Raw genomic sequence first — 20,539 nt, 5'->3', positions numbered from 1 at the left:
TTTCAAGCAGTGCAGATTTATTAGAACGCATCAGGGCAACAATATTTGGCATCATAGCTGTCGGACATCTTCTTGCACCTTTGCATCGTTGTTTGGAGGGCCTTTGAAAATTTGTTCTTGGCCTTGCTGGTCCATCGAATTGAACTTCTGTTTAGTTGCAGAGACCGCATGGGGGGAAGGGAGTCATGAACGCTGCATTCTTGCGCTTCTGCCATCACTGCTGACATGAAACGCGGCTCGAGGTGCATCTGAATGGTGCGACGTTGAGACGACATGTCCAGTGTATCTCCAGTTACAGTAAAAGCTCGTTAATTCACTACTCGTTAATTCGAAATTTCGGATAATTCGAACTAGTTGCCGTGGTCCGTCCCACAATGTATTGAAAGCGATATGTAACACATCCCGCTAATTCACACTGAAATCCGCACCGCCACCGATAATTCGAACTTCGCATCATCGTGGATGGGGAGAGTGCTAGTGCGCGGGAGCACGCTGGCGTCGCCGCGCGGGTCGCGCAGCTTTGCTTTTTCGATCAGCGGCAAGGACGATAACACCCTCGCCGCGCGCCATGTTCTTTGCGTACGAGCGTGCGAGGGTGAGCCGGCGAACGCGGCTCAATCTCGCGTGCGCGAGAGGGGAAGGTGGGGCGGAGCGCACCCTCTCTTGTCGCGTGCAAGGCGAGGGAGGGACCGGGGGACGATCTTCGGCGGCTGAGGCAGCTGCTGCTTACGGCGCGGCCATGCGGCCGCCGCATCTTGAAAGCGATCTGCGTAGTGGCCAAAGTGCGCGCCCGCGTGGGCCTCGTCTTCAAAGCGATCTGCGATGTTTGCAGAGTGCGCGTATTGCCGGTAGCTTCCTATTCGATGTGCTTTCTACGTTTCGTTCGCGTTAAAGCGAGGGCTGTACAAACGTCAATTCGCTCGCTGCTACTGCTGCGTGCTCTCACTCCAGCGTTTTTCAGCGAGTTTCCGCGGTCATCGAGCGAGATGCGTTCATGCTCACCTGTGCGCGCGTGACACAGTGCTTGTTAATTTAGTTAGTAAGCAAATGCTCACAAGTTTATACGTCCGATAAAACTATTATCCTTACTTCGTATAGCTATCTACTAATTTTCTATCGCAATCGATGCTTCGCTTCTCGCGCGAGACGGAGACTTTTTTTTTCTCCGCCCCAGTCAGCGCGACAAACGCGCGGATGGAGCAAGAGCCATCTCGACGTCGGGCGCGTCGGACCGCGCTGGCCGCGTCCGGTTACGTTGGCTGCGCCAGAGCTTCGAAGTATAGACGTTGTTCACGCCAACGTGACGTAGCGTGTGCGCGCGTGCTCACGCCACGTCAGACTATATATGCGCCTTAACCGAGCGATTTTTTTCTGACTTCCATTAGTTCGAATTTTGTATAATTCGAATTTTCAAAGCATCCCCGCGGAATTCGAATTAACGAGCTTTTACTGTATCTCATTTTAGCTCGTCGATGGTTGGGGCTCGCTCACAGGCTATGTCATTGTTGCATGATGCATCAGAAGCAGAGTACACCATGTTTGCCAGTGATAGTAACCTTCTACCCACGTTGCCTTTAACGATTTGCTCTGCTAATGATTCGCGCGGCTGTACGCTGAGGCGTGGGAGCTTCCGTCGGCACGTCTTGTGTCGACTGCATTATCGGTGTCTATGGCACAGGATAATTGTCAGCTTCACTGCTGGAGTCGCATAGGGCAAGATAGCGTAGCATGTTATGCACATGTTGAATCGGGCGCTCAGCTTCTCCAATTAATCGTCGCCGTAGAGGCTTTCGCTTCCGTTTTCTGGAGGCGTGCTTTGTTTAAAATTTCTTCTCAAACGAGCGACGATCGATCACTATCCTGGAAGCTCTTGGAAACCCGAATGCTGCAGGTCAAGTAAAGACACCGGCGTGATTTGCGAAGCAGACAACTGCAGTTGCCAGCTTGCCCGCTGCCGCAGCAGCAACCAATAGGGAGAGCCTTTCAGCAAGGCAGCCAATCGGAAGCCTGCTTTCATCGGAGGGGCCCATATGACCACCTTAAGCAAACCTGCGCTTCTTTTGAGATGTCACGTTTGTTACAAGATGGCGACAACCGAGGAATTGAGAAGCGGAATGGCGAAACTTCGAGCTTTCGAACGATACCAAGATGGAGGCGCTCGGTGGTGTGAAAGACGAGATAAGGCTCTGCAAACTGCCGTGATCTTGCCCAATTTAAAGCTATTGTCTCGCCGTGCACACTAAGTTAATTTTTTGGGGCGCACTTTTAGTGTGTTTTCAGCCAAACCGCTTTGATACAGCGTAGACTAAACATTGCAGGTACCAAAACATGCTTTCCAAAAACGGACATTTTTTCGTGATTTGATCCCCGTGTCCCCCCTTAAGGGGGGACACGGGTTGTGGCGACCAAAAATCGCGAAAAAAACTCGATTTCTTTTCTTGCATTTTTGGAATGTACAGCTATTATTGCATCTATATTGTTAATTTCATACCGATAACATCAGTATTTTAGCCGCAGTGACGCCTTATACGACATGTACTAGCTGAATTTCAGGCGGAACTTGCGCTGAAACGGCATATTTTCCGAAACGCGCGCCTGCTCTTCCACGTGTGCTAGCGCGGACATCTTGGTCTCATTTGAAAGAGCCGACTTTTCCCTTCAAATTCCCGCCAGAACGGGCCCCATTTAGCCATTGGCCACTTATAAAATGCGTGGCAAAGAAAGGTACTAGAACGCCCTCCTATTCGTCACTCGGTGCACGTGACTTGAGCTTGCCTCCCGATTGGCGGAACTGCATGGCCATCGTCTGCTCCGCGCTTGGAGCCGCGCACTGAGATGCGCCATCTTGCCCCAGTGTCAACGCGATATCTGAAACGGAACGCAAATTTCGAACGCGGCACAAGTTTGGTGCGCAAAAAGTGGGACGGACACTCATCGAAAACTTCAAAAAACGCTGCTCAACACTGCAAAACGCTCAGGACGCCACAACCTCAGCGACCGATGCCGAAATCGTCGATGCAGCAACGGCAGGCCTAACGACCGCATCGGCTGCTGCGGATACTGTGACAAGTCCGCCAGCCGTTGACCCTTCGACCCAGCGCTCGCGTACGGCAAGATACGATCTACCGGCAACCCTCCAAGCGGGAGGAGGAGGAAGCGAAAGCCAAAGCAAAGCTATCGGAGTTGTCTTCCGCTCCAGCGACGGAGAGGAAACGCGAGTGTGGGTGACAGCACCGACGATGCACTTCGCCCGCCTGATGGGACTACGTTTACGATTGTGGATTTGAGTGCCGTGAACACATTATTAACATTTGCGAACTGCAACATCTGCAGTGGTGCCTTATAAATCGTCCGAGACGAGCGGGAATATGGACTCGCTGTGAAGCTGCGTTTTATGTGCGCAAATTGTGGAGAGATTGCGTCGGTGTGGAGCTCGCCGCGCGTTCACAGTGCTGAACGAATGAAACCCTTTGCTGTGAACGTTTTGGCTACGCGTGCCATGCAGGCAGCGGAGAACCGACAGACCGCGCTCAATGACGTTTGTCTCGTTGATGGGCATCAGCCGTCGGGCTCTTCACACGAAAACGTGCCAGAGCTACGTGAAGACGAAGTTGACGCCAGCGGCCGATCGCGCGTCGCGTAATCTGACGAGCGACTGCGCGCGGTCGGTTCGCGAACTTTACGCCGAACTGAACGTGGGTCATACTGGGAACATCGCTGTGTGCAAGGGCAAGGGCCTCAAAGGACATAATGAAAGAACTATGTCTAAATCCGAGCGAGCAAAGTCGCACCCTCATGGCCGAGAAATATAGGCGTCGAATGACAGCATCAGCCAAGAAATGCAAAGCATCACAAAATTTGCGCCAGTCCCTCAAAAAGCGGCACACCGGAGCTGGGAGTCAGCAGGACTACATGCCTGGTGCCTACTGAGCTGTTACAGCTGTAAATTTGTAAATAAAGTAGGGTTTTGCACGTTTTCTCACTTTTCTCAAAACATGTTTTTGGGTCACTTCACTAGACTGTCGAAGTGATATCTCATGATCTAGAACAGCTAGAGCACTAATTCTTTCTTTAGCAGAAAGCCTAATCTACATATTACAAAGTGCTGAGAGCAGAATTTCAAATTTGTGCGTATGTATATTTCCATTTTATGAATTTTCTTTTGGTGTGGTAGCCTTAGGTCAAGGAAAGAATTTTGATCACCTGCAGAATGGCTAATTAAAATTTCATTTGAAAACTTTTTGCAGCATTGCAGTTATTGCACATTATAGTATCTAGCTATGCAATAATATTCAATTTCTGCTCGGCAGTTTTGTTTCCATTGTCTCCGGAAACAATAGAGTGGCAGCACCGTCAATCTCCTGAACTAATGAACCTACAAGAAAGATTATTGCATATTTGAATTGCGCCAGTCCCTCAAAAAGCGGCACACCGGAGCTGGGAGTCAGCAGGACTACATGCCTGGTGCCTACTGAGCTGTTACAGCTGTAAATTTGTAAATAAAGTAGGGTTTTGCACGTTTTATCACTTTTCTCAAAACATGTTTTTGGGTCACTTCACTAGACTGTCGAAGTGATATCTCGATCTAGAACAGCTAGAGCACTAATTCTTTCTTTAGCAGAAAGCCTAATCTACATATTACAAAGTGCTGAGAGCAGAATTTCAAATTTGTGCGTATGTATATTTCCATTTTATGAATTTTCTTTTGGTGTGGTAGCCTTAGGTCAAGGAAAGAATTTTGATCACCTGCAGAATGGCTAATTAAAATTTCATTTGAAAACTTTTTTGCAGCATTGCAGTTATAGCACATTATAGTATCTAGCTATGCAATAACATTCAATTTCTGCTCAGCAGTTTTTTTTCCATTGTCTCCGGAAACAATAGAGTGGCAGCACCGTCAGTCTCCTGAACTAATGAACCTACAAGAAAGATTATTGCATATTTGAAATCAGCACGAAAAACTAAGTAAGCTTGTATATTTTCATCAGATTTGGCCATAAGATGCAGGTAATAATCTCCACAACCCATGTCCCCCCTTAAGGGGAGACGTGGGTCCCAAAACCAACTTTGTTAATTTTAGTGTGAACGGGATGATATTTAACAGTATTGTTCAGCTTTTTCTGCTGATTGCAAATATCTAATTAGATTTTGTATATCTTCATTAGAACAAATGATGCAAAGTTTTTAATACAGAAATTCAATCAATTTCTTACGGGACTTTTCAAAGACTTAACTTTGTCAAAAGAAAAAACAAAGTATACGGCCAGAACGCCAAAGAGTAGCTCTAGCCGGTGATGCTATTTTTATTGTTCTCAGTGCAATTATAATGCAAAAATACCAGTTGTAAACATAATTTCAATACTCTTGCTAATTTTCATTTGTATTTAGTGGCAATTAAAATTTAGCCGGCAACTTTAGAAATAAATAAATAGCATCACCGGCTAGATCCATTCGACACAAATATATTGATTACTAAACATTTTGCTGGTACTCGGAAAGAACATATGAAGATCCCCCGTAAGGCAGTGTGCGGTGTCCAAAAACATGAAGCTGAGAAACACGAGTTTGAACTTTCAGTTCACTATAACTTTTAATGGACTAACAATATGGCAATATAAATTGCACCACCATGTAGCCCTGTCTTTCAGCAACAAGTTCATGACATATATATGGCCATTTTGCAAAGATAACATTGAGATATTGGTTGCAAATCATGCATAGTCATTGAAACAAATGCCAGAAAGCTAGCACCACGAGCTTCACATTCCTGTTTTAGTTCCTTGTTGTACAGAAGGCACACAAATGGCATCCCTATGCAAATAAAGTTGCGCAGAGTTCATGGCCACAACAAAATATGTCCTTTCCACAAAGTTTATGGCTACAACAAGAAATTTGGATCAAATCCCAGTGGTGCTCGCCATATCTCAATGGAGCTGAAAAGCAAAAAAGTTCCTGTGCTTGTGTTGTAGCGCTTCCCAAGTGGTCAAAATTGGTCCAGGATCATATCACGGTTTTGGAACGTAAAATCCCAGAACTCAAATTTAAAAAAAATTATCTCTTGCACACACTCATAATTGTGCATTCAGCAAAAGGTCACACCTATACCTATAAAAAAAACCCAGGACTGTAGGCAGAGTCTGTTGGTGGCTTGTGCCCCTTTGCAAGCTTGTTTATCAAAGCATTTCTGTTTGTGTGATCCTTGTTGGACATGTGAAGCCTCCGACGATCCTTTCGCGCATGCCACACGTGGAGCACTCCAGCACAAGCTTGGCACAGAGCCCGTACTCCTTGGCGGGGTCCTTCGAAAGCCTCAGCGATTTCTTGGCGCACGCACGACACGGCATAAGTCCAAAAAGTCTTGCACTACGGATAAATCCACGATCGCAAGTTCCGTTCCGCTGTCGTCCTCTTTCGTGTCAACACCCAGCAGCTCAAACTTTCGCTCCGTTGCAGACTGCGACGCCAGGCGCGTTTTCGCCTTATCGGCGATCGCTGCGCGCTTGCTTCTTTCTTCGGTCGTGAAGAAAACTGTATCTGCACGGTCTGCGCCAACACGCGAGGCGTGGGTGGACGAAGTGTTGATGCTAGACGTACTGGGTTGCAGCTCGGAACTCGATCCGGCAGAATCTTTAGGCAGACCAGCAGCCGGCAACTCCGGGTACACGACAGGCTTATCCGTCTTCTGTCGCGCATTCCACGGCCGCCTTCGCGCCTTGCCGAACGCTTGACGCGTAGTAGTCTTCATACGACGATCTCCTCCAGCCATTCGGGCAGCGAAAAAGACACTTCATCGAACGTTGTCGAGAAGCGAGCGGCCGAACGTTCACAGCGGCGCGATGAAACCACACAAACACGCAGCGCGCACGAGAGCGACCAGCCTGTCGGGAACGCGAGAATCGGCACTCAAACGGCGCCAGACCAATAAGAGCGAGGCGCTCGGGGGGCGTGCGTGCTTTGGCCAATCAGCGGCACGGGCGCATCCTTCAGGAATGATGCGATAGCGGCGGTTCCTCCTCACCTACGCCATATTGAACCGGCGCAAAATACGCACAAAGAAAGCAGCTTCCAAACAAGCTCAAAATGGCGCCCGCCGGCCAACGCGTTCGCAAATGACGACGGCGCGAAGTTCGAACATTTTTGGCGATTTTTTGCTAATTCCGCGGCCACCCTGGCCCGTATAAGTGTTTTTTTATTATTTTCCGATTAAATTTAGGCTCTAGATTTCGCGGAGGGATTCTTGAATGTATAAACGTAGCGAAAACACACTTCTCCGAAAATCGACTATTTTGCGATTTTTTGACATTTCAAGACCCGCGTCTCCCCTTAACTGAAAAAAAAGAGATAACTTGCTGCTTGCACCTGAACAAAGCAGTAACAGATAACAGTGTACAAACTCTTTGCTTGTAACCTTTACATTGCAGGTATGACTTCTATCTAGTCTCCCAGAGTGTACGTCAGGGAACCGTGGCACCCACACACTTCAATGTCATCCACGACACGACTACACTGAAGCCTGAGCACATGCAGCGCCTGTCCTACAAGCTCACCCACTTGTACTTCAACTGGCCGGTAAGCACCTGTCCTTTGTTCACTGTCAGCTTGCAAGTGAAAGAGCTTATTCATTGTTGTATGTGCTGTCTCATGTCGAGCTATTCGGCAAGGCACAGCAAGGCAGGAGACTTCTTTTGAACTAGAATAAGTGATGTCTAGGCGAGGTGACAGGGCATAGTTGTTTTTCCTAGCTGCCTGGATAAGGTTTGTCAGGTGCTCTGCTTCCTCCACTGTGTAAAGCTCTCTCTCCAATATGCTCTGTGCTTGAAGTCATCTTTTGGGGCACACAGATCGGTGTTCAATTTCCAATTTTTGCATTCCTTGAAAAAGTTCTTTGCGTTAGTCAGTTGTCCATGGCAGTCTATAAAATCCTTGGAACAACACCACACTCCAAGTTATGATTCCTTGAACCTTGAATTAATGCAGCTGGACAGGTCCACAGATGATGCTTCTTTGCCCCCCCCCCCCCCCCCCCCCCCCCCTTTTTTTTTCTCTTTGATGGCAAACGCTCACTCCAGAAATTAGATCTCGAAGGAGCTTTCACACCAGTGTCCTTGCTTTGGGGAAAGCGTATTAGCCTAAATATTCTTCCCAGAATGCCATATCGTTCAGTCTTGTGGAAACCAGTCACATGAATTGTATATTTTTTTAAGTGAACGGTACGGGACACACTGCGCAGTCACGCTGCGGGACGTGCAGGCACAACTATGGCAGAGGCCGCCGAGGGATGCCAAGCCTTGCTTACTGTGAAGTCCTACCTAAAAACATGCTTACTCTTGATGAGATTCACGAGACATTGCATGCGGATGCCTCATCTCAATGTAATTTCAACCGATTTCACAGAAACTAATGCCGTCCTTAACTGCCGAAATTCAATGCAAAAGCACCAGTGTCCCGTGTATTGGGGTCACGTTAAAGATCCCCTGGTAGTCAAAATTAATCCGGAGTCCCTCACTATGGCGTGCCTCATAATCGAAATGTGGGTTTGGCAGGTAAAATCCCAGATTTCAATTCAAGTTGTACCAAAATTTGTTTTGTCACTTATTAAAGCTTGTACTAAGAGTGACGATTTTGCTATCACCAATGCGTGCTTTATTGTTACTCCTTTTTCACTTTCGTGTCCTGTGCGCTGCGTTTGAAGAAAACAAAAAGTTTGTCGTAATGCACCTTCTTTTTTCTCCACAGGGCACAATCCGCGTACCTGCTCCATGCCAGTACGCCCACAAACTGGCTTTCCTGGCTGGCCAGAGTCTTCATGCCGAGCCGCACAAGAATCTTGCGACCACACTTTTCTACCTGTGAATTCCATGCGCATCCCCAGGAGGGTCTCGACCACTGCCAAGTCACGACAGCGTTTTTTTTTTTTTTTTTCTTTTTAGTTCCCCCTCTTGCATTTGTTCTGTCATGCCAACCTGTGGTGCAGCTGATAACCACAGGTTGGGATAGTATTGTTTGATGAAAACTTGCAATATTTCTTTATTTGAATGGGCATTTGGATACCAATCAGTTTGATATGTTTTCACTTGTTGTTCTATGGCAGAACACACAAACACACTACCTCCCGTTTTGTCGTTGGGGACAATACTCCTGCCACTTACTGTTCTTTAGTAGTTCAGTGCCAGTCACCTTTATTTTTGTGCATTGCTGATATAGTTCATCTTGTAGCTCTTTTTGCCGAAGGGAGGCATGATTTTGGCAGAAGTGAAGTGCCTTGCATGTTATCATTTCACTGTTAAAAGTCCATAACATTTAATAAATAGATCTTTTTGCCATATGGCTTGCTTTGTTCTTACTCCCAGTGAATGTTGCCTGTATTATATGGCGACAAAAGTGCACTGACGATCCTGTATATGGCATGGAATACATTACATAGATATGTGCTGATGGCATCTGGAAGTTAATAAGTTTGGATTCTGTCCTTCATTGCCAATTAGTTCCCAGATATAGTCGAACCCACTAACAATGCTGTTTAACACTGCACTGATTAGTCAAACCTTGATTGAATTTCCCAATCTTAGTTCGTTTAAAACCATGTACTTCTTGTTTTGCAGTTAAATGGAAGTGATCTTATGATTGTTTCGATTTAACGAAGTTTTCAACCATTTCAAACATGCACACGGCTGGAAGACCTAGCAAAAAGCTATAAAAATTTCGACCAAGCAAAAGATCCTTCCACATCGAAATAATCATCGGCGAAAGTGCTGCTGGAAGTGCACCTGCCGGGACATAGTATGCAGGAAACACTGCTGTGCCATTTGTTGCATAACAACTTGCAGAAGCCGCGGGATGCCCAACAGTTCGGAGAAACACGAAAGCACATGATTGCTTCAGGGCAAGGAGGGTTGGGGAAGAGATGATTCTCGGTGCACTAGAATTCTCAAGCGTGCACTAGAAATAGCGAAGGTGGGGGGGGGGGGGGCAGTGTATGCACGCCTATTGGGCCCCTTCCCCTAGCGTGCACCTCCTCTACTCTACCCTTGCTGTAGCTGCACATGGCTACATATGGCTGCACATGGCACATATGTGGGCCATCCACCCTATCTTGGAACTAATCTTCAGCAAACGCAACGGTTGAGCCGAGATGGTGCCTTGATGCGCATTTTGTTCCTACGCTTCTGACGCTGGCCGTTGTATAATTGCAAGGAGTTTCTGAGACTAGGCACAGTGCGAAGCTTTCGCTTGCAGCGAGTGTTCTTGCTCATCAAGTGAGATCTTCGCCTGAGTGTGCATAACACTGATAAAACTACAAACCTTATTTATGTAGTTGTCTTAGCTATCACCATCAATGCTCCACCTTGCGAAACTGCAACATTTCTTTCTTAATGTGAAAATCCGTCGGCGTGACCACAGGATGGTACCAAAAATGGAAGGCAGGCCACTGCACTTGTTTGCGTGCCATGTGGCAGCTACCCGTTTTGTTTTTCGGAGGGGTGGAAGGGAGACTGGAGAGAGGCGGCGCATGAGGCTGGCAATGCAGCAAAGGTGGACGGCACACAGGCGGGGACGGCAGCTCACAATTTTTTTTTTTCTTTTCAGCTTCCTCTCGGCAGAGTCGCCCAGTAGCCACATTTATTTGTTATAACCAAATACCCAGCGTGGTAACATTGCAGTAAATACTTTGACCACAACTCGCCCCCAAAAGCTCATAGTGGCGCAGTTGTTGCTACATCAGAGTATTGCAAAATCTGGTATAAGTGCGTTTGACTGAACTCACTGAAGTTGCCAGTGCATCCTCAGAGCTGAAACTAGTCATGCCTAGCCGATGAACTAGTTTCCAGCTGCACTCAAACAACTGGATAAGACAAGCTGCTATTGGCTGCATTTACAATTTGGTGTGCAAGCAGTGAGAGTTTCGTGTGTCAAGCCAAAGAGCGACACGTTCTCGGGCGGCTCATTTTTGTTGCTCAGAATAGTCAAATGGCTTCAAATTGTGCCAACTATATTTAGTATTAAGTGCTGAAGGTATCGGACAATGACTGTCGCAAAGAAATCCATAATGATTTGGTGCATTTGCTGACAATACTTTCGTGTATGTGTAGTGATAGCATTAAAATGGGCTAAATACGAACTCCCCAGGTGACAGGTGTGGGCACAGATATGTGCGTGCAGCAATGCGTTGGCAAGCTTTGTTTTTTTTTTCTTGCCTCTTTTGAATAAGTGGCCAATTTTCTGAAGAATCCGATACTTTATTTTTTATATTAAGCAGTGCCTGTCGAGTCTGAATTATTGGTTGGCGACTGTACTGCAAGTGTGTGTGCGGTATGCTCTCGATCCCTTTATTTTTTTTTTTTATGTGGATAACAGCTGATTAAGCAAATTGAAAGACAAAAATTAATTGAAAAATGGATTTTGTGCAAGACCTCGTTAGACTAAATTTAATATATCGTTCGCAGTACCGACAGTGTAGAAAATGAGTGCTGCAGGGGCATCTTTTCACCTACTTGCAATAGGAATCAAGTTTTATTGCTATTATGTAAAGTTGTTGCAAAATTCAATATACAGGAGGAGGTCTCAGAGTCTGAATGGGGATCTCTAGTATGTCGTATACACGAAAAGATAACATGGTTATGGCAACGACAGTAAATAAAATAAAAAATAAAAGCAAGGAACCACACTGTTGGCGCCACTAGTGTTGGTACTGTTTGGTGTTGCATCAATAGAGGAAAGAAAACCTTTGGAGCATCATTTGACAATCTCGGTCTAGTCGTAAAACAGAATTGTGGGAGGAAAGCATCCAAGCATGCGATTGCAAGCGGCTGTTCCTAGTTGACCTCTGCAACTGCGCTAGGTTTGCCATCTGCTGCTCTGCACGAAAGTTGTAATGCACAGCTAATTGAACTGACTCTGGAGCAAGTGTTTCCATTGCGATGGCCGTGGCAATGCTTCCAGGCATCCAGGCCGAGAACTAAGGGCCTCCAATATGCCAGGCAGCAAGTGAATGGCACAGGCTGAAGAAAGGCGCAACAACTACAGCGGCCAGCAGTAGTGAAAACTACCATGAAATGGATGTGGTGTACGATGTGCTGTTCCCAGGCTCTGATGCGACCTGTGTGCATTTCATGAGTGAAAGTAGAGGGTGATGTCGGGGGGACGCGGCCTTGCCAAGAACGCATTACATTTATTTGTCTTGAATAAGTCCACCATTGTTGCATCACAGTACATCATTAATCATCTTGAACAAACTAACGGGGGAATCTCAAATGCCAAGTTGACTAGTAGGATTTTTTTTAATGTATCCACTTGTATTTGCAAAGGCACACATAAGCTAGCTTAATGCACCATTGAGACCTAATTATTGAAGAGCAGAGTGGTTTCGCCATGCACGTCAGACTAGACATTGCACTTGTGATAGAAGTTTGTAGATTTAAAATTTGACTTAGAGTGAAAACGAATTAATAAAAAAAAATTTAAACTGTACAGATATTGGCAGCAGATGTTTACAATGTGCGAGATATAGTAGTGCGAGACTGCAGAATTGCTGCAAAGTTTTAATAGCACCACTGCGTGTAATCCACTGTTCGTCTATCTGTGACCAGCATGGTGTCCCATTGTCATATGGTGCATGCCCAAACTGCAAAAAAAGCTATGCAGCAGCAAGTGGTAATGTCTTTCCTCTTGCAGTACTTTGTCCTGCAGCAAAATACCAACCCAGGAAGCTCTGCATAGCCGAGCATTCAGACGAGTTCGTAAAAGAAAACTTGCCCTTAAGTTCGAACCAAATAATAACACCCCTTGCAGCTGAGTTGGGAGTGTAAAGTAGTTGAAACAAGAGTTGCAGAAAAAGTGTGTGCACTTGCCAGGTCACAGTGCATCATATTTAAAGCTAAAACACTGTCGATGTAGTGAATGACGCACGGGAGCAATAATCTCAAACAATTACTTTTGGGGATACTTCTGCAGTTTTCCTTAACTAGTGCCAGATGTATTGGCATCTATAGGTGCCAACCTTTCTTGCACTGCCGAGAATGCAGTCTCTAGTGAATGCCAGTGTGTCTAAGCACCAGTCGTGTAAAGTCTCTTGAAAGCTGGTGTCCCAAAAAAGTTGACCAAGGTAACTATTGACTAAGTTCAAACAAGCATGCAAAGGTGCCACCTAATGTGTGTACACTGCAAACTCATCAGAACTGTTGCTCAGACCTTTGAATGTCGGCAAGATACTCCAAACCTAGTCTAGCTGCACTTTAAGGAGTATTCATTCCATGGAACGCCACTGTCTGTGGAGGCCTTTATACACATTGACAACCTAAGAACTCTGTATGTTCTCCATTCACAAGGCCACACTGCATGCTACCCTCTGCGCCTCGAGGCTGCAAAAACGGTGCCTAAATGGATGGCAATATTTAAAAGATGTTCGCCTATGCCACGAGATTGTAGAAGTGAGCAAACATAATTAGATGGCATATCTATACAAGTTGGAAAGCGGTGTACTTGCCGCTGCACTTTTAGATTGCCACAATAGTGTTTGTTGCGTTTCTTTGTTACTTGCTTGTTTACCTGGGTCACTTCTTGTCTGGCGAAACAGCAGTAGCTGCAAGTGAAGGCAAAACACGCAAACTTTCACATGCCATGAATTTTATTGGGTGTAGTAGCACTGACAACAATGGCCAATGCCATTGTTGAAAAGGAAGTTCATGCATGCCATTTCATAATGGTGATGCTGTACTAAAAAAAAGAATGCCATTGCTTTGGGAAGTAGGTATCATATCTGCTATGTGTTGTGACACAGCAGTGTTTCAGTGCTTGCATAGGACACGGCACAATGTATACAGCTTCTATAGCACCAGATGTTTCCCTATTCATTAGGGGCACCACCGGGGCCTAGGAACAAAGGTAGCTGCTGCATTTATCATTATACAGCTGAACCTTTCTACAACTAGGGTTCATCATTTTTTGGTTCATTGCTGATTTGTTTTTACCACAATTCGGGTTTAACCGAGAAAGGTCAGCGAAAGCAAATCTGCCTAAGAGCTAAAAGTGCAGTTGGCTTCAGCTGCAAACTTACAGGAGCTCCGATTGAAGAAGCCTGGCCAGGTAATTTCTGATGTTTCAGCCTGCTGCCCAAGTAATAATGATTGATAGGAGGCCTTGTTGTATTTGTGCTCAAATATCAAATTCATTGTCTTGATTCCTGCATACTTTCATATTACCATGTGGTTTTGTTGTTCTGTATATTGGATCCAATCAGTGCTGTAGAACAGGATGCGCAGCCATGCGGCACATTGCAGCGTCAACAAAACTGACGAAACCAGATTTTAAAAAAATGGTAAGCTTGATGCAAAATGTCCATCGAATGTAGCTAGTTAAAGTTAATTTAGAGAACTATATTCACTGAAAAATAACCCAATTTCCAAGTGAAAAAAATATATATGCTGAATTTTGGTAAAATAATATGCTGAGCCATAGTTACAGCAAAGTTGCATCCAGCATGAAAATACATTCGCTATATACAATATTTGTTAAAAGAGCATGATCATTACATCCTGCTGATGTCAGCAAGACAATTGAGATTTACTAAATTACATCCAATAATTTGAGGGGTGGGGTTTCTACACATGAATTGCTGCACTAACAAGCCTGCAAAAAAAAAAAAAAAAAAAGCAGTGTCACTGATGCGTACAATGTGCAACAATGATGCTTGTACTAAAACTTGAGCACAAACTAACTACTATGTACAAAATCCCTACCGACACGAGGATATTGCCGCCATCATTGAAAAATAAAAATAATGCACACTTTTAAATGAAATAAATGAATGTTCTCAGCAGAAACATCTCAGTTCCCTGGCTTTGCTTTGATAGTGAGAAAAGGCTGTTCACAATGTAACTACAAAAGTCAATGATTTTGCTCGAGCAATGGCATATGCAACCACTACAACAAATATGAGATTTACAGATGTCCGTGTGCACTTCGGCTACTGTTCATTTCTTCCTCCTTGCTATTATTGTTGGAGCCAGATGACGAAAACAGCATTTGTCTCCGCATCTCGTACAGAATGATCGAGGCTGCAATCGCAGTGTTCAGGCTATCGACACCGTTGTTCGCTGGCACATGCACTCTCGCACCAACACATTCCACAGCCAGCTTGTGAGCCTGGAGGCTGAGTCCCTGTGTTTCTCCTCCCACCACGAGAACGCTCGGCACGTTGGCGTACCTCGCAGAGGTGTACTCGTAATGGGGCACACCGATGTCCCTGCAATCTTCCAGCTCGTCCATGTCTCGATACGACTTATCCACTGTCAGCCTCCGTCCGTCCGCAGTCTGAATCCTGTACCTAGACTCCTCGTCATCATCTTCCTCCTCTTCGCTGTCGGAGGCTTCTGCATAACGGAGCAAAGTAGTAATTAAAGGTCAACCGCACTGAAATCTCAACACCCAGGGGCCCAAGTTGTCTACTCAGGAAGACTGCACTGGAAAGTGGAAGAGGCAAAGACAAATTTGCTTTATGGCACCTAAGCAGATAATCATCATCATCATCCTATTTTTAGTCCACTGCAGGACGAAGGCCTTTCCCTGCGATCTCCAATTACCCCTGTCCTGGACCAACTGATTCCAAAGCTGCGAATTTCTTGATCTCATCACCCCAACTGGTCTTCTGCCGTCCTCATTGTCCTTTTCAGCAACACTGGGGACGAGCTACAACAAATGATTGAGGGCCTTAACAGAGAGAGTGTAAGAGTGGGGTTGAAGATTAATATGCAGAAAAACAAAGGTAGTGCCAGACAGCATCTAGAGTCTGCAAAAGAATGTTTACCTAGGTCAATTACTCATAGGGGACCTTGATCATGAGAAGGAAATTTGCGGAAGAATAAAAATGGGTTGGAGCACATTCGGCAGACATTATCAGATCCTGACTGGAAGCTTACTATTATCACTAAAAAGAAAGGTGTACAATCGGTACATTCTACCGGTGTTAACATATGGGGCAGAAACATGGAGACTGACAAAGAAGCTCAAAAACAAGTTAAGGACAGCACAAAGAGTGATGGAATGAAGAACGATTGGTGTAACAAAGAGACAGGAAAAGAGCGGTGTGGATCAGAGAGCAAACAGGGATAGCCAATATTCTAATTGACAGTAAGAGAAGGAAATGGAGCCAGGCAGGACATGTAAGGCAACCCGTAAGACAACTGGTGAACCATTAAGCAGATAATGTGTGTACCTATTTAATAGCAGACATGATTCCAGTTTCAAAACATGGCCAAAACAAGTGCAGCACGCTGCAGGTTCCGAGTCATTTATGAGCGGCAAGTCTCCCCTCTCTTCATCTCCCAAGTCATGACAACTGGATTATAACCTGCTGCTGGCAGTTGGGAATCAACTTTTGCCCTGCGGTCCGATGGCAAATAGGAGAGGGAGAGATGCAGTCTTTTAATGAAAGCTGGAGATGTTTTCCTGGCTGATGGCCTGGTAAGCTACCCTGGAAAGGTGTTGGGCAAAAGTGGAGTGGATGGTAAGAAATGGTAAGTGGAGTGCATTCACTGTTATATTTTAAATAATTTCAAATATGGCTTCCATTGTTCCTCTGTTTGTGTGCCAATATGTGTGCATTTAGAGGATGAAGCAGCAATTGAACAGAGACTGTCTGCAGAGTGTGAAAACAAGGCCTCTACTAAAGAATGAAGCAGACTGACATGATGATGCAATGTGGGAATGGTGCACTCCTGCAGTTGAAGCCAGCAGGCCCCAGTCACAGTCATGGCCAGCCGCACTCTTGATTACAAGATAATATACATCCAATGTTCTAATGTATACAGATAGCAGCCCCCGAGCTAAAGCTTCTTGTTAAAGCGTGTTTGGGATAACTATGATGGTGACTGTACCTTCATTCAGTTCGGTGTCACTGTCTGTAGACAGTCGGCGTGCCCCAACAGGTTCAACACTGCGGTGGTCCGCTAGGTAAACCGGTGTCTCGGGGGTCACGTAGCTCGGCATGTGTTCCCAAGCTATGCCGCTGTATATTGGTATTCGAAAATGTGATCCAGCGCCAGCACGTACCACTTTCAACTCCCATGGGTCCACGCAGCCTGCAGCAGTAATGACAGAGCAATGCACAAGTTGAAATGATGCAGGCCAAAGACTATAAATACTTAGCAGCCAACAGGCTACGTGGTTAATGCAGGGAAATGTCTCATTCCGCCACATTTTTCAGTGCATTTGATTTGTAACCACAATGCCATCTGCAAATTATCTACTTCACATATTACAACTACAAATTCTGGAACTTAGGTTATAGGGAATCATGCATTATTTGTGCCACTTTTGTGCTTCCAGTATGTGACTAGACATGTTTTCGTTGTGAGTGCAAACAGTGCACTGTGGTCGCTGGTCGCAGAAACGTGTTACTCCGCTTGTTCTGTGGTGAATAGATTCAAATCAGTGATGCTTTACATGTAATAATTACATCAAAGTATGAGACTTATTACATGACGTATACCTTTATCTTTCTTTCATGTTTGTTGCACTATTTCTTGGTCGCATATGCGAGCAGTGAGAAAAGTCCCACTAGTTTTTCTAACATTGCCTGGTATAAAGTGTGTTGCAAATACACGCAAAGTCCCTTGAGCGGCCATTTGCACGGCAATTTCGTGTGTATTTGTGGGCTGCTTTCACGCTAGGAAAAAACACCTTTATGTAGCGCATATTGAGCAATAGAAAGCTGTATCGGGAGTTTCTCATGTTGCTCTACAATTTTCTCATTGACACTTTTAATCTAATCATAATAATTGGAAAGCTGATTAATTAAGATACATTATCTATTAGACAGAATGCAAAAAATAATCTCAGTCTCTCCAAGCGACGGCAAACAACATTACTTTAGTTCTGTCCAGCTCCATAGAATTTGCATATTTTTGAAAGTCTGAAGTTAAGTGAAATACCCTGAATATGAACTAAGTGTACAGACCCACAAGTAGTGTGAATCACACAACTTGGGAAAGCTTCGATGCTGATGGAATCCTTGTACAAGAGTATTTCCAATATTATCCAAATGAAGTACTCTTACTGCAACCAAGACAAAATTATTACTGGGCTTGCAAACATTAGGAAATGCATCACTGCTTACACTGCCTCTATAATAACGAAAATGACATGGTAAATTCACTTAGAAAGATGCTCACCAGAATGTCACGGAAATGAGTAAACGTAATTGGCTAGTGTATATATATATAAGAATTATGTTGAGTTTGATGGCACTGCACTTGCCACTGCATTCTTAGGTGGTCACCCAATATATTTTGCTGTTATGTCGTGAATTTCGAAAGTGTTTGTTCAGGTACTGTTAACCGTTTATCGATAAATATTTATATATATTTGTTTTATTTATTTCGTGATAATGTCAATCCCATCAGGGGTTTTTAGACTGGTGGGTTAGAAAGGTCTGTAGACATTGTGGTACAGGTATTCACAAAAGTATACAAGAGGGTAACTAGAAAGTGTTAAAAGATAATGAACCTATGTTCACAGCATTGAGTAGGACAAAAAGTAATGCATAATGAACTTATTTTGTTACATATGATGTACTGGAAAAGAAAAAAGAAAGGCAAGCACATGTTATATAAAACTGATAACATCATCCACAATTTCGCACCACAGGTTTCCATTATATACCTGGTAAGTAAAACAATGATAAACACAGTAATGACAGCATCACTTACTTGTTACTGGCAACACAGTTGGCCAGCGAGTTCAACAAATTTGTCAACAGTGGGCTGTGCTACCACCGTCTGGGCTAAAGCATTCCAGTCACGGACAGTTCACGGGAAGAACAAAGGACTAAATGTATTCGCGCAAAATTACTCTTGGAGTGTAAGGTGATCATTATGACGCGTTTCTCTGGAAGTGTTATAAGAAATGTAGGTGTCAGAATCCACTTTAACCTTATTATGCAGGACGAGATACAGAAATTTCAGTAGGTACAGCACTGCACGACCGGTTAGTGTATCAAGGACAATCTGTGGTAGCATCGGCATAGGCATGTAGGTAAGCCTACAGCTGTTACAGAGGAAAACTGAATATTAACTGCACTGATGCCATGAATTGTATTCTGATGAAGGCTGGACTGTCGGCCAAAACATCATTTTCATTAAACATTTCACCATACCATGAAATGCTTCGTTCTGGTGTGTTTTTGTGAAAGAGGCACCTCCATGCATTTCTGCTTCTCATTTGCAGATCATCAGCGCCTTCCTTGATAAGTGTAATATGTAAACACACCATGTCCTTGCAATGCTACAGTTTCCCAGCATATCACAGACCAGCTAGCCCAATTTCTTCCCTGCTAACCACTTGCCTTTTGAAAGCAACAACTGGCTGCATCCCGCAGCTGCAGCAGTTCGGATCAGTGTTCCCATGTTTCCAGGATCTCTAACATTGTCCAAAATCACGCTGACAGGGATGGTATCTCCTGTTCTTTGAATCTCGATTTGGTCCGCGGACGGCTTTTTGAACACACCTGGAAAAAGAAAAAGATTGTACATTCGTACGCGCGCTAACACACCGTTCGCTTAATTTCAGGAAAGCTGTGCTTCATTCAGCTGAGCGCGCTCACAAAACGTACATACTCGGTGCGTTTAGAATGAAATATTATTAACAGCAAAGTGCTCTGAGGTAATTCGGACTTTCAGACTTAACGGCGCCAAAGAGGACTGTTTGAAGAGGTATCAGAGCTTGGTCGACTGTTTCCAGTTTAACCACGTAGTGTGCAGAGCGCTCTGTTTCGACTCTCAAACAATGCACTTAGAGACAGGAGTAAAAGCCGTACCCATTATTCCAGGGCATGTTGTCATGTCGGACCAAATTTTCATCTTCTTGTAAAACACCTTCTTTATCTGGTCTTCCCTTAGAGTTTCCAAGGGCAGTCCTTCTATGTTTTCCGGAAGTGTGAAGTAAATGCTTTCGCATTCAACGCCCGCCTTCAGCGCATCAGCGATTAATCTCTTTCCTTCCAGGAGGACCTTGTTTAGCTTCTCCCTCCTGCGCTTCATCTTCAGCTGCATCATGGTGTTCCTGTAACAGAGCGCCACGTCAAAACCGTCGTTGCTTTGAACTGGGGCAAAGTAATAACGCGCCTTCGCGCGCCTTCAAGGGTCGACTGCGGTACTTACGCGAATTCATCGTCATCACTGCCTAACTTGACGTATCGTGGCACACAAATAGGGTCGCTCGCCGGTTTACTCGTATCTTCTGTTTTCGAAGTCGGATATATGACTTTCTGGGCCGTTCTTACAAAACCCTTTCGACGAAATCGCACCGATTGGACGGAGACTCCCGGCCGAACGTGAGTACAGATCGTAATAAAGGTAGACGCGCTTCTTCCTAGAGACCCCATGATCGCAGAAATTCTCGTTCGTTAAATGAATTTACACGGTGTCTTTCAAGAGCAGCGACTTATGTGACTCGCTTAACTGAAGTTCACGCAGTTTAGTGCATGTGCATGCCGCTCAGCACATCAATGAGCGCGGCCATTTTGGATTAGAGTGGATCTGGCTGA

General features: G+C 45.0%; 2 protein-coding genes across 3 annotated transcripts in view; one reads left to right on the top strand and one right to left on the bottom strand.

Annotated features, from left to right (window-relative positions):
- LOC126520796 (piwi-like protein 1) overlaps positions 1 to 9,321 on the top strand; it is a 57,316-nt gene extending 47,995 nt beyond the window's left edge. For both annotated transcript variants that reach the window (XM_050169585.3, XM_050169583.3), the window contains exons 18-19: positions 7,422 to 7,569; positions 8,737 to 9,321. In XM_050169585.3, coding sequence (XP_050025542.1) covers positions 7,422 to 7,569; positions 8,737 to 8,853 — 265 coding nt within the window. In that variant the 3' untranslated portion in view covers positions 8,854 to 9,321. The remainder of the gene's footprint in view (positions 1 to 7,421; positions 7,570 to 8,736) is intronic.
- A 4,285-nt stretch (positions 9,322 to 13,606) lies between these two features.
- On the bottom strand, positions 13,607 to 20,531 carry LOC126520804 (rRNA methyltransferase 3, mitochondrial). Its single transcript, XM_050169594.3, has 5 exons — positions 20,154 to 20,531; positions 19,811 to 20,055; positions 19,340 to 19,501; positions 16,872 to 17,075; positions 13,607 to 15,368 (listed from the first exon to the last, which is right to left on the bottom strand). Exons 1-5 carry the CDS (start codon positions 20,375 to 20,377, stop codon positions 14,938 to 14,940), a joined length of 1,266 nt encoding a protein of 421 aa, XP_050025551.1. The 5' UTR covers positions 20,378 to 20,531; the 3' UTR covers positions 13,607 to 14,937.
- Between the last annotated feature and the right edge of the window lie 8 nt (positions 20,532 to 20,539).

This window comes from Dermacentor andersoni, chromosome 3 (genome assembly GCF_023375885.2).
Source record: "Dermacentor andersoni chromosome 3, qqDerAnde1_hic_scaffold, whole genome shotgun sequence".
Classification (NCBI taxonomy): domain Eukaryota; kingdom Metazoa; phylum Arthropoda; class Arachnida; order Ixodida; family Ixodidae; genus Dermacentor; species Dermacentor andersoni.
This window is presented reverse-complemented; position numbering and strand designations above follow the sequence as displayed.